This window comes from Biomphalaria glabrata, chromosome 4, assembly GCF_947242115.1.
Source record: "Biomphalaria glabrata chromosome 4, xgBioGlab47.1, whole genome shotgun sequence".
In the NCBI taxonomy this organism is placed as follows: domain Eukaryota; kingdom Metazoa; phylum Mollusca; class Gastropoda; family Planorbidae; genus Biomphalaria; species Biomphalaria glabrata.
The window spans coordinates 31,666,768-31,681,872 of NC_074714.1; the positions used below are offsets into that span (position 1 = coordinate 31,666,768).

Below are 15,105 nucleotides of genomic sequence, written 5' to 3' on the forward strand. Positions count from 1 at the left end.
TTTGCGTTTTGTCTGTCAGTTGGTCTGTCCGTCATCTTGATATAAAAAAAACAACAACTAAAAGTTATCAAAAATTGATTAACCTTTATTCTACGTTTCAAAACATCGCAATTATTTTTAGGTATGAACGCAATTGAAAAGTTTATATAATAGATTGTTCCGGATGTTTGTATAAATAGTAAAAGAAAAAGAGAATTTCAGATAAATGAAATACCGTTAATTAAATTTTTTGGATGGTCTCGCATAAAAATTAGATGTACTACAGCCATGTGGAGAGATTTTCATACCTTACTTTGGTGTTTGGATTCTGTTTTCCTTAAAAATCGGAACATAATATTAACGATAATTTGATTTTTTAATGTTTTAGGTAGAAAGTTAAATGTACTGTAAGAGAGTAGTGAGTTAAAATATTTTTCATAAAAATCCGTAAAAACATTATTTCGTAAATGAGAAGATTATTTGTTTATTAATTAGAAGAGGGAGTTCAAACAATTATTTGGCGTTAGTAGATTTTTAAATAAATTCGGAAATTTCTGGCGACAATTTGTAAGAAACAAAATCCGGAACTTTCTTTATCGATTACAAAACTTCTATGTTATGTTTTAGCAAAAAAAAATTAAATGTCTAAAAAGTAATTTTCAGTAACCAATTCTAGTAAATTACTTTTTTTTAAAGCCCTGAACAACCTATTGTCGATATTTTTAAAATTTGTTTAAAGATGAAAATACGGAACAATTTGATATTGATAACCAAATTATAGTGACGCATTGTCAAATAATATAAGTGTAATATTAGTAAATTATGCGATTTCAAATAATCATTAGGCATAATTCATGTTTTATAAAACAATATCCGGAACATTTTTACAATTAATGAAATATAAGTCAGTATAGAGATTTTGATGTAGCATTAATATGCTATTTACATAAAAAACGGAACAACATATTATTGATAATGTGTTTTTGCAACGTTTAAGCATGGAAATTGAATGTAATATAAATTAGAAGAGCAAACAAACATTTGTTGGGGTTGATTAGTTTTGCACAAAAAAATCCGGAACAATCAATTTTTAGATAGACAAAACGCACAAAAATAATCTTCTTTTATTCGGATGGGGGCACTAAACAAAAAATAAATAAAATCTGATTTTTTTAAAAAGTTTAAGGAATTGGCTTGACATGGATGCATGTTACGACGTTACGCTACTGCACGAAAATCGCTGCATAAAAAGTGCATTAAAAAATGTGCGTGATATTTACATACAAAATGCATTATTAGCCTTTATAAACCAACAGAAATGTTTTCTTTTAATTTTAGCAGCTAGTTGACCAGAAAAAACATCTTTAACTATTATTTATATTTGTTGTAAACATTTCCTGTACATTTTAAAAATATATTTGACTTAGTGATACTGAAAATACACAAAAATTGTCCATCTTTGTTAGAATATTGTAACATTGCCTCCCTTACATTTACGTAATTGTTTTAGAATTGGTGTATTTTTATGAAAAAATCGCTTGCATAATTAATTTTATAAATTAAACGGATTGCTTTTAGAAAACCAAAAGTAGCCGTTGCACCTAAACTTTTCAAGCCGCATTTAATGACCTAATAATATTTTTCATATCTCTTCTAGTTTTCGAGATCTGAGTGTGACAGACGGACAGACGGACATTTTGCACAAACCTAATAGCGGCTTTTTCCCCTTACGGGGGCCGCTAAAAATAGAAAACTAGAAATAAAAACACAAGTAATTACAAGATTAGTCTATTGAAGTTGAATTTATTTTTTCCCCGAACTTAATGTCAGACCAAAATGTGGAGTTAGTGGCAGGCACTGGTACTCTTGGTAACAAGGATCTACTAATGTACAGATGATCACTAGCTCACACCTTTGACCAACATGAAAACGGTCTGTATCAGTTCACATACAGATAGGATCTTTGGTGGTGGGTAGTGGTACCCGGTTATAGCAACAGTGTGCCATTCTTGTTATACCATCTACTATACACACAGAGTCATAGGGACAATTTCTTTCTGGGCATGTCCTGGAGAAATATTTAGAATATGTTAGATCCAGATACATCTTAGCTATTTCTTTGAGGAGGGGATAACTCATATGTTTTACAATCCTCTCTCTAGAAGCTAAGTCTAAAACAAAAGCCTGTTCTCTTGCAGTGTAGTGCCCTACATTCGTAGAGTCTAGCAGAAAAGATTGCAGCTAAGCTAATCCCAAATAATAAAAAAATATTTTCCTTCGAAATTAGTGTAAGCCATTTTGATATATCTTACACATTACAGGCGCTCCATTTAAACGAAAGGTTATACACCTATGTATCTATACAACGAATGCACAGATTGTGATTGAAGTTATTCTAATTTATTTTGACTCTATACTCTCTAAAAAAAAACATGTTTGATCCCTCAAGCACCATCGCAATGCCGGTGATAGTTGTTTCAAGTATAAACTTAGACATAAATAGTTTTAAAATAAATACAAAGCATTTATTCTAGAACTTTAAATTACTATAATGATAAAAAAAAAAACTTTTTTAAAATAAACAATGCAATTTAATTTCTATAAATTTACAAAAATCACCAAGGCCCCGAACAGTTAATGCATTTCCTTATATAGTCTCAACAATCTACATCTAGGCTATTTTGTGCATGTCTGGAACAAGTAACAGTAGGTCTACAATCTGATAAGTAAAAAGATGCATTCGAAAAATAAATTATGCATTTTCACTTATATAATAAGAGCACTGTGTATGCCCTTTATACTATTTAATCAAGCGAAGAATTGAATTAAATATATGGAAATAATGAATAGTTCTGATCAAGGCATGAACCACTAACTCGACTACCTAGCAGTAATACAAGACGAGGTGAGCACAGCAAGCCAGAGAAATAATCTATTCACTTGACCGTCCCAAACTGCCAGACTTGATTCACCAAAAATTTTAATTGAGCCGAGACTCGTAGAAGGTAATCACTTACCTGGGTTGTAAACTAAAAGGGTTGCCAGGAAAGACAGTAAGTAATGTGTCGCAAAAGCCATTTCTGTTACATAAATCATCCACACCTATAGACCAGAACAAACAAGTATACGTTATTATGTTTCTTGATTCTAAAGGAGACCCAGAGTCTCTACTGGGTGTCATTAGATTAAAAACTGACCTTTTGGCACACAGGGAACACAAATAGGTATTGGTGGACAGAGGATAGGGTTGGCACATTGCTGGATCACTCTACAAACATGTCTTGGCGGACATCGCACAGTGGAACACAGTAAACTGACAGGACGTTGGCCATCAGTCAGGCATATGACGCTCAGCTAGAAATTGAGTGAGAATACAATTCTTAAAGACCTAGTCAAACAATAGCTAGTTTATTCATGAACAAAACAATATTTGTCATCTAAGATAAATGCAATGAAGTTGAATGCAAGATTGTTCAGTTGTATTCAAAATATACTCATAAATCGAGTTCTGCTATAAAGATTCAACAGGTGCATAAATTAATATGTCTCCCCCTCTCTCGCTCTATTAATTTCTCTCTCTCTCTCTCTCTCTCTCTCTCACACACACACACTTTCTCTCCCCCTCTGTCTTTTTACTCCCTCAGTGTTAATAAGTTCACTAACTCTAAAAACACTAAATCTGAAAAGAAAAAGATTACATAGAGAGCTTGTGTTTTCACACCACACCATCCTTGGGTCTGCAATGCTGGTAGATAGTTTCAACATTTTCAGCACAATTTTCATAAGCTCTTAATAAATACTGTTACCAAAAATCCCAATAATTCCTTCCTACATACAAAATGTTCATTATTGCTTTCATTTACATCCAATACACCAGACCAAAAGGTCCGGTTTGTCCTCTGCTTTAATAAGACCATTTATGACATTGCATGATTTTTTTAGGTATAGACAAAGAATTGAGAAAAATATGGCGACATGGTGAATGTGTACTACTTTGAAATAACACGAGCCTCTTGTCTCATGTTAAATTAAATGGCAATAGAGGATATAGGGGAACATGGAAAGTAACCAAAATCTCCTGTGGGCCTCCCAAGTTCTGAGTGCATTGCTCCAGAGCCTTCATTCCCGCCATTCATCTCACGTTGTGGTGGTCTCATACTACCAAACAGACAATAGCACAAAGATTAACAAAACAAACTGGTGTGCTGATATGACCATGTTTTTTTTGGACAGGTTTCAGAAGTTCCTTCAACAAAGATATTACGTCCTAGCCCAAACTTACGTCCTAGCCCAAACTTATGTCCTAGTCCAAACTTACGTCCTAGCCCAAACTTACGTCCTAGCCCAAACTTACGTCCTAGCCCAAACTTACGTCCTAGTCCAAACTTACGTCCTAGTCCAAACTTACGTCCTAGCCCAAACTTATGTCCTAGCCCAAACTTATGTCCTAGTCCAAACTTATGTCCTAGTCCAAACTTATGTCCTAGTCCAAACTTACGTCCTAGTCCAAACTTACGTCCTAGCCCAAACTTATGTCCTAGTCCAAACTTATGTCCTAGTCCAAACTTATGCCCTAGTCCAAACTTATGCCCTAGTCCAAACTTACGTCCTAGCCCAAACTTATGTCCTAGCACAAATTTAGTCCTAGCACAAACTTATGTCCTAGTCCAAACTTATGTCCTAGCCCAAACTTATGTCCTAGCACAAATTTAGTCCTAGCACAAACTTATTTCCTAGCCCAAACTTACGTCCTAGCCCAAACTTATGTCCTAGCCCAAACTTACGTCCTAGCCCAAACTTATATCCTAGCCCAAAACTTATGTCCTAGCCCAAACTTACGTCCTAGCACAAACTTACGTCCTAGCACAAACTTACGTCCTAGCCCAAACTTATGTCCTAGCCCAAACTTACGTCCTAGTCCAAACTTATGTCCTAGCACAAACTTACGTCCTAGCACAAACTTATTTCCAAGTCCAAACTTACGTCCTAGCCCAAACTTACGTCCTAGCCCAAACTTATGTCCTAGCACCAGGGGCGTACTGGCGATATGGGCAAACGGGCAAATGCCCGGTAGGCCGGTACCAAATGGGCCGGTCTGGTCGCGAACAAAATTTTTTTTTAATGCTGACAACTTTGAAAAAAAAAACAAGATTACAAAGAGAGTTTGTGTTACACAAACTCAGAGGCGGCCCCCGTCGAAGTCGGATCCCTGTCGGATCTGCATATTCGCAAATAATATTCAAGAGGTGATTTAATTTTGATGTAAAATGTTTTACACGTTTCGGATGTTCCTTCAGAGTTGAAGATAATTACTTCCTAGTCCAAACCTCCCGCAGGACGACGGGGGATGGGAGCGGGCAGGGTTTGAACCCTGGGCCATCCATAAATCTGAACGACAGTCCAGCGCGCAAACCGCACGACCAGGCAGCCATCCGATGGTCAAAAGTAATAATGTTTCAAAGATTCATTTGCCGTAAATTTAAATTTAAATTTAATAAAAAAAATAGTAGATTAGTTTCAGTATATTAAAACATTACAATATTGATCAAAACGTTTGGAAATGAAAATCTACACTTTTTTTTTACACTTTAAGTTTATAAATTGAAATTCTACATCTTAATCTAGTCTATTTTAGTCTAAACTAGATCTAGAAATTCTAGATCTAGACTCTAAAATAATTTTAATTAGAATATAAATCCAGATCTAGATATACTGTAATAAAAATCTAGATCTAGTTTAAAAAATCTAGATTAGATCTAAATCAAGATATCATTCCTTTTTTAAACGCGAGTCACATAACGAGGCTTAATAAACATTACTATACCGAGTTCTTGTTTCATTTCATTTGAAGAATTAATTCCATATAACGTCAGAGGAAAAAAAAAACACTACGTCACACGGCCTAGCTAGACTAAAAATCGCCTTCATCTATAAGAGCCATGTATCGAGTGTTCATAGACTTTGGTGCACCGAGTGCGTTCTTTTAGCATTTCATTTAAAGAATTCATTCCATGTGACGTCAAAGGAAAAAAAAAACACTACGTCACACGGCTTAGTTAGACTAAAATATGTTTTCATTAATACAAGCAATTTTTTTGAGGGTTAATAGACATTGGTGCACCGAGTGCGTTCTTTTAACATTACATTTAAAGAGTCCATTCATATGACGTCAAAGAAAAAAAAATTCCATTACCTCACAATAGGCTAGTACCGGTACCATATAAAAAAATGTCTTTATTTACACGAGATATTTAACGAGGGTTCATAGACATTGGTGCACTGAGTTCTAATAGATATTATTTAAAAAGGATCAAAGCCACATTGTTTTTGCGTTTTGTCTGTCAGTCGGTCTGTCCGTTATCTTGATATAAAAAAAACAACTAAAAGTTATTAAAAATTGATTAACCTTTATTTTACGTTTCAAAACATCGCAATAATTTTTAGGTATGAACACAATAGAAAAGTTTATATAATAGATTGTTCCGGATGTTTGTATAAATAGTAAAAGAAAAAGAGAATTTCAGATAAATGTAATACCGTTAATTAAATTTTTTGGATGGTCTCGTATAAAAATTAGATGTACTACAGCCACGTGGAGAGATTTTCATACCTTACTTTGGTGTTTGGATTCTGTTTTCCTTAAAAATCGGAACATAATATTAACGATAATTAGATTTTTTAATGTTTTAGGTAGAAAGTTAAATGTACTGTAAGAGAGTAGTGAGTTAAAATATTTTTCATAAAAATCCGTAAAAACATTATTTCGTAAATGAGAAGATTATTTGTTTATTAATTAGAAGAGGGAGTTCAAACAATTATTTGGCGTTAGTAGATTTTTAAATAAATTCGGAAATTTCTGGCGACGATTTGTAAGAAACAAAATCCGGAACTTTTTTTATCGATTACAAAACTTCTATGTTATGTTTTACAAGAAAATTAAATGTCTAAAAAGTAATTTTCAGTAATCAATTCTAGTAAATTACTTTTTTAAAAAGCCTTATGCGATTTCAAACAATCATTAGGCATAATTCATGTTTTATAAAACAATATCCGGAACATTTTTACACTTAATGAAATATAAGTCAGTATAGAGATTATGATTTAGCATTAATATGCTATTTACATAAAAAACGGAACAACATATTATTGATAATGTGTTTTTGCAACGTTTAAGCATGGAAATTGAATGTAATATAAGTTAGAAGAGCAAACAAACATTTGTTGGCGTTGATTAGTTTTGCACAAAAAAATCCGGAACAATCAATTTTAGATACTTAAAACTATTGAGATGTTATGGGAGGAACATTAAAGGGTAAATCAGATTTTCAATAGCTTTTAGAGTTCTAGTTTTTTAAATCTAATCGTGACGGACAGACCGACCAACAGACAAAACGCACAAAAATAATCTTCTTTTATTCGGATGGGGGCACTAAACAAAAAATAAATAAAATCTGATTTTTAAAAAAAGTTTAGGGAATTAGTTTAGCACCTGATCATGTTGCGACGTTACGCTACTGCACGAAAATCGCTGCATAAAAAGTCCATTTAAAAAAATGTGCGTGATATTTACATACAAAGTGCATTATTAGCCTTTATAAACAAACAGAAATGTTTTCTTTTAATTTTAGCAGCTAGTTGACCAGAAAAAACGTCTTTAACTATTATTTGTATTTGTTGTAAACATTTCCTGTACATTTTAAAAATATATTTGACTTAGTGATACTGAAAATACACAAAAATTGTCCATCTTTGTTAGCATATTGTAACATTGCCTCCCTTACATTTACGTAATTGTTTTAGAATTGGTGTATTTTTATGAAAAAATCGCTTGCATAATTAATTTTATAAATTAAACGGTTTGCTTTTAGAAAACCAAAAGTAGCCGTTGCACCTAAACTTTTCAAGCCGGATTTAATGATGAAATAATATTTTTCATATCTCTTCTAGTTTTCGAGATCTGAGTGTGACAGGCGGACAGACGGACAGACGGACAGACGGACATTTTGCACAAACCTAAGAGCGGCTTTTTCCCCTTACGGGGGCCGCTAAAAAGGGACAGCAGCAAGACACAGATGCCCAAACACGTTTTATTTAATATATTTTAAAAATTTAACAATTAATCTTGTTTGAAATTTAACAAGAATTTCAAAAAAATTACACTATACGCTTTACGTATTATCATTTGCAAAACATCTTTGCTATGTAAGAGCGGCATGGATTTCAACACTGCTTTGATGTCTTTGAGGTTGTGTTTGGCCTAATCATTTTGCTGGTCGACATGGACGTTTGATGACACTCCCACATTGACGTAGCCAGGATTTTCTTTTTGTTTATTTTTAATAACATAGATTTATAAATATTACACTTAAGGTTATAAAAAAAATTGTATGGTTTTAAAAAAAACAAATCTAGATCTGAATCATTTTTGTTTATGCTATTATAGTTAATGGCAAACTTGTGCTTAGTAGTAAGTCATCAATGGCCAAAATTCTTATAATAATTATCTGGTTTTATATAGCGCTGTCACATCCGATATTTAATGAAAGCAGGTTTAGATCTAAATTTATATTTTAAATAATGGGTTATTGTATATTCATATACAATTCGCGTTTTTTGATAATATACTAGGACGAAGCTAGAGCTTTATACATTAAGTGCCTCTCTAACCGTTCTGCTATCTCTAATCTTTTAATGGAATGGTTGCCTGAGTCAGACAGTAAAACCAACGTCTTATGTCACAGAGCAACATGCCTAGATTACTAATACATGAAAAGCGTCGGACGTAATTAATTTATTTTTTTAAGTAACGCCTGTGTCCTATAGAAATATCAAAAAGTTTCCAAAATTGTTTTTAATTTATTAATTTGAAACTCATTACCGGCTGCTATCGTATTGTTTAAAGTTTTCAGATTACATGCATGTATAAATAAAATACATTACGTAATCCTAAGCAAGCACGCATCCGGTTTTCGATGCGCTATCCATCTTTATATATTTTGAAGAGAATTAGGCTTACACATATGACACATAGGCTTAGCCGGAAGGGGGGAAGGTTCAAACCACCAGTTAAAATTACTTCAGACCTCATTGACGGAAAGGGAAACTTTACTTACTGGCCCATTGCGGCCAATGAGGGGGGTGAGCTTAAAATCCCCCCTCCAGGAAATTTTAAGGCTAAATCACTCCTCTTCAATAAAACAAAACAAAAAATTAAGCAAACTAGTCACCAAATTTCATGAGCGTAGCCAAAAAAGGTTTTGTGGTTATTCTCCTCCTTCAATACAAAAACTATAGTTAACACTCTCTACCAGTCGCTGGACTCCATAAATTAAGTGCAGTGAATAGCAGATATGGTTTTTGAATTTTTTAGCAGAAGAGTAGCTGGCTAATGATACCTCAGTATATGCATTTTTAAGCTAAAAATACCGGAAATAATGCTGGGATCCAGGACTCTGCCCCGAACCCCGCTGGGGGAGCTCGCAGCGCTCCCCTAGACTCCTTAGCTGTCAATGACGGTGTGTACTGTCCTGGTTACAACATATGACATGTTATTTGTGTGCCGGTTTATATTGTTATGCCCGGGTTGGTTTTGACACCCAATCCGCCCCTGCCTAGCACAAACTTACGTCCAAGCCCAAACTTATGTCCTAACCTAATCAAAGATAAAGAAAGCCTTTTGTCACAGTCAGTCAATTGTACAAATATTCATGGCCCTGATTTGACACTCGCCATGGCCCCACTTGTTTGAAGGTAATTTGACATCCTGAAGTTCAGTAAAACAAAGATTGTAGTTCGAATTAAGTATATATCTTTGTCGTCTTATGGCGTCGAGCCTGTTGATTCATAAATGCTGTCATCATTAGTTTGGTAAATCTCTAGTGCTTGCGATAAACATTAATAATTTAAAAAAAAAAATATTTGTTTGCTTAAGATTCCAGCAATAATTGCTTTTAATCTGACTTATTTTCTGCTCCTTCTTGTTCGATTCTTTTGCATTTAGAGTCCAATCAACGCATTTGTACACTGTTCAAGATAATAGTTGTTACATATGAAGGACTTCGTAGCTGGGTCAACTCGAGATTATATGACAACTCGTATTCATCTATAGGACTTGTTGTTGGTCCTTTATAGATTCATCCGAATAGAGGACAATCGCATCCTGAAGTCATTCTTAACGGACAACTCGCGTTTGGCTTAAGAAAAACTGGTCGCCCCCTTCTCCGTTACGTGAATGTAATAAAACGGGACTTCAAAACAGTGAACATTCATACTGACCACTGGGAAGACACAGCCCTAGACCGCACTAGATGTAGAGAGACAATGACCAAGAAAGCTATGGACAGTGAAAAAACATGGGCCTCAGCTCTAGAAGAAAAGCGTGCCATATGAGAAAAGCCGAAATTACCTTAACCTGCGCTATATGTGGATGGGAATGTTACTCCAAAATAGGGAAGCACATTCATATGAAAAAGTGTTCGAGATTAACCATAGTCGTTCTACAACTGAAGGCGGCCTGAAGAATATAAATCCGAATATTCACACTTACGTCGATCTCTATAAGAAATAAGGCTTTAACTTTCTTGTTTATCGTGTGTATAAGGTATGTATAAGGAATTGACGTCTACTAGAAGTACTATATACGGATGTATACGACAATGCTTCAGAGTAGTATCAGACTTTACAGTGTATACGATTTGCTTTTGTATTTTTTAAATCACGACGCTTAGTGTGTTGCTTTTAAAGAGAGTATTATAAAATCTTAAAACAATTTACTGGCATCCATGCGTTTCCCGACCGGCCTAATTCTGTACCGGCCGGCCAGGCATTTGCCCGAAAGCTCATACAGCCAGTCCGCCCCTGCCAGTCAGGGTAGGGTTAAGGATAATAAGTGAAAAATAAGATTTTGTATTAGAAAACAAATTGGTCTTTGCATTACATTTTATTAAATGAAAGCTGACAATGCCATTATTTTTTTTAATCGCGAATAGTATTAGCGTTTACTAAATTGAATGACATCCCAAAATGACAATTTTGTCTCTTTTTAAGATTTTTTTACAAATTTAAGGGGGATTTTAATAATTTCAGAAGACTTCAATAATTTTTTCGTATATTTTGCAATTTCAGAAGATTTCCAAGATCTCCTGGAAAATCAGGAGACCGCGGCTGCGGGAGCCCTAATTATAAGTTACAATTGCTTAATTTAATAATTTACTCCTATGAAAGTGCGGGGCCCAGTGCGGCCGCATAGGTTGTAGAGGCTTTCCTGTTGATCTACACCTAATATCAATGTGATTGGAATTTAGATCTAGATCAAAGTAAGATAATAATTAACAAGGTTAGAAAGACTGTTTGTGTGGAAACACAAACTCAAAATCGGCCCACGAAGTAGTCCACCAAGGCAGGTAAAAAGGCAGGTTTTAATATTTTCAGAAATAACATCAGAATGAAATTCTATCAAAGACAAATGACAGAGAAGAATGGAGAAAAAAGTATGACAGATCCTGTTTGGTGCCCCAGCGGTCCAGCAGACCAAAGGATAGGTGAAGGTGAATGTGAAGTTAAATGTGAAACTGGTCTAAGTGATGTCTTATAATGAATATCTAATTAATCCAATTGTTTTGTAAAGGGCCTATCTCTTATTCAAATGCTCAAGAAAAAAAATACTTCCGTAAAAAAATATAATGTTTCCTTTAGGTATGTAATCTCGTATGTGCAGCACTACAGTTCACGCTATAATATGAAAAACTACTTATTAATTGTTGTTTTAAATTATGCCTAACTTTTATGCATACTAAATGGATTTTTTTCTCTTTAAAAGAAAGTAAACATTTTTTTTTTGTGAATGTAGTAGTTAGTATGACAGAACTTATTTAACTTAACTATAAAAATGTAAAAAATTATTTTTTTGACAAAGATCTAAAACCATTTGCATAATTGTGTTATAAATATGACGTTTTCCCCCTTTTCTAAATAGCCTCCCGTGTTTGTTACTATTAAAAGTGAATAGTTGTAAAAGTGGTGTATTTTTATGAAAAAAACTGCTTGCATGAGGAATTTTAAAAATTGATTTTTTGCTTTCTGGAAAGAAAAAGTTAGCCGTTGCATTAGAACTTTCAAATATTATGATGTCGGATTTTCACTATCGTTTCTAGTTTACGAGATCTAAACGGGACGGACGGACAGACATTCCACACAAAACTAACAGTGCCTTTTCTCCTCTGAATGTCTCACTACATTAGATCTTTGTCTAGAATTCTAGTAGTAATGATTAATTAATTTTGTTTTATATAGGAGAAAGGGAGCTTAACCATGCCATTTTGAAATAAATGGCAGTAATTAGCGATACTTTATCTTTGATAAGCTTTGTTTACAAAAAAATGTATTCTTTCTTTCTGTTTATTTTTTTTTTTTTGGTTGCTAAATTTCGCTTGTTATTCTAGGTGAAGTTAATTATTATGTTGGCCTACCATTCATATAGGGAACACTGCAAGCTAACTACAAGAACAGACCAAAAATTTCTAAAATAGATATGTATAATTTAATGAAGAAGAATGCAATGGATAGAGAGTTAGCAAAAGAATATATAGAGATATTAAATGTGTGTATACTCATCATTGATTGCGTATTGATGAGTGGTGAAATATTTCTATTTTTGTTTTTTATCTTATTACATCTGGTTGGTTGGTAGCTGGTCTCGTTTGTGTAGTTGGTGCTAGATGGACAATCAGCTGGTCGTCTCCAGCTACTAGAGGCTGACTCATATGAGGTTACTGCCTGAAGCAACTGGCAGCTCGAGGGGCCTCTCATACTCGACCGCCCCCCTACCTTGCAGGAGAATTTTAGTAGAAATTTGACACGACTTGTATACAAATTATTTACGTCTGTGAAAAAATATATACCCCTTGTTTATATTTTAACCAATTTTTAGATTATGTCAGTATGTTGGTTGATTTGGTGGGATGGGGAGCGATTCGATCTTTCCACCCAACTAACCCGGATGGCTGCCTGGTCGTGCGGTTTGTGTGCTGGACTGTCGTTCGGATTTATCGACGGTCGAGGGTGCAAACCCTGTCCGCTCCCATCCCCAGTCGTCCTGCGGGATGTTTGGACTAGGAAGTAAACTATCTTCAACTCTGAAGGAAAATCCGAAACATGTAAAACAAAACAACAAACCCTAACCCTTCGAGTGTATGTGGCCGTCCAATTTTTGTACAGAACTTAGCTTGTAAAAGGAATTCATTACATTCGTTGTATTTATGAAAGTTATGTTATACAATCTGTACAAGATAAGATAAGATATCATTTTTATTTTCTGATACTAAAAGTTAACCACCACAATCGTTTATTTTTGTTTCAAAAATATAAATTTCAAATGGTATAGATGTTCAAATGTTATAAATATATCTATTTGAAATACTGTAAGACATGTAGTATCTCTATTCTACACAGTAAGACATGTAGTATCTCTAATCTACACTGTAAGACATGTAGTATCTCTATTCTACATAGTAAGACATGTAGTATCTCTATTCTACACAGTAAGACATGTAGTATCTCTAATCTACACTGTAAGACATGTAGTATCTCTAATCTACACAGTAAGACATGTAGTATCTCTATTCTACACAGTAAGACATGTAGTATCTCTATTCTACACAGTAAGACATGTAGTATCTCTATTCTACACAGTAAGACATGTAGTATCTCTATTCTACACAGTAAGACATGTAGTATCTCTAATCTACACTGTAAGACATGTAGTATCTCTAATCTACACTGTAAGACATGTAGTATCTCTATTCTACACTGTAAGACATGTAGTATCTCTATTCTACACTGTAAGACATGTAGTATCTCTAATCTACACTGTAAGACATGTAGTATCTCTATTCTACACTGTAAGACATGTAGTATCTCTAATCTACACTGTAAGACATGTAGTATCTCTAATCTACACTGTAAGACATGTAGTATCTCTAATCTACACTGTAAGACATGTAGTATCTCTAATCTACACTGTAAGACATGTAGTATCTCTATTCTACACAGTAAGACATGTAGTATCTCTAATCTACACAGTAAGACATGTAGTATCTCTAATCTACACTGTAAGACATGTAGTATCTCTAATCTACACAGTAAGACATGTAGTATCTCTAATCTACACAGTAAGACATGTAGTATCTCTAATCTACACAGTAAGACATGTAGTATCTCTAATCTACAATGATAACCGAATTCCACAAAGTGGGTAAATATAGTTCATTAGTTTCATGGACCAGTTGTTGACGAGGATCTTGTGAAAAATGTAAAATGAACAACCGCCTTTAGATTTCTCTGTAGTTATAACAAATTCGATGTCTGAGAACGCTGATTACGAATTCAAATCATGTCAGCTCTAAAAACAAAAAGACAGTTAATTATAGGTCTAGTTTATTAATACTATTGCATTCTGCTTACCATAACCAATGACAGTAAGATGCCCCTCATGTTTCTGTGTCCTCTGCACTGTCAACTAGAGATGATTCGATGTGTGATAGCTCACTCTGTGTCTGTCCTTTCTCTTCACTATCAACTATAGATGACTCGATGTGGGATAGCTCACTCTGTGTCTCTCTTTATATCTAACAGCCCGCAGCCCGTAGTTATGTATTTTGGTTTCAATCAAATTGGTTTCTCCATATTTTGACATGCCCTTTGATTTGACAGACATCACAACAATGGCGAACCCATAACCTTTAACAGTTACAGGGGAGGCGCGAGATCTTTTCAAAACTCTAACCACGGCAAAACCTTAAATATATATATACACATCATGGGCGTAGCCAGGATTTCTTTCGGGGTGTGGGGAGTTTTGGGGTGGATTGTTTCCTTTGCACACACAATCACTCATATATGTATATATCATGGTCGTAGCCAGGGGTGGGGTGGGGTTCAACCCCTCTCTCCCGAAATGAAACCCCCTATACGGCTAGGGGAATAGTGTGACAGATTTTTAGCTTTGAGTTTATTTTCTTATCTTATATAATACAGACGTTACTTCAAAAAAGAAGATGATTACGTCCTACGCGTCATGCATTCAGTCATGCATATTAACCAATGACTTAAATTCTGCCAAGTCACTGG

General features: G+C 34.4%; 1 protein-coding gene across 1 annotated transcript; it reads right to left on the reverse strand.

The window, feature by feature from the left end:
- Positions 1 to 1,762: 1,762 nt before the first annotated feature.
- Positions 1,763 to 14,601, reverse strand: LOC106075771 (uncharacterized). The gene is made up of 4 exons (XM_056027915.1): positions 14,440 to 14,601; positions 3,177 to 3,333; positions 2,997 to 3,081; positions 1,763 to 2,047 (listed from the first exon to the last, which is right to left on the reverse strand). The coding sequence occupies exons 1-4, from the start codon at positions 14,467 to 14,469 to the stop codon at positions 1,924 to 1,926; spliced, it is 396 nt and encodes a 131-aa protein (XP_055883890.1). The 5' UTR covers positions 14,470 to 14,601; the 3' UTR covers positions 1,763 to 1,923.
- Positions 14,602 to 15,105: the final 504 nt, after the last annotated feature.

Coding starts and splice junctions, on each gene's coding strand:
- LOC106075771 (XM_056027915.1), bottom strand. CDS start 14,469: ATGAGGGGCATCTTACTGTCATTGGTTATG. Junction 3,334..14,439: donor TCTTACTGTCATTGGTTATG/GTAAGCAGAATG, acceptor CTCAATTTCTAG/CTGAGCGTCATATGCCTGAC. Junction 3,082..3,176: donor TGTTCCCTGTGTGCCAAAAG/GTCAGTTTTTAA, acceptor TCTGGTCTATAG/GTGTGGATGATTTATGTAAC.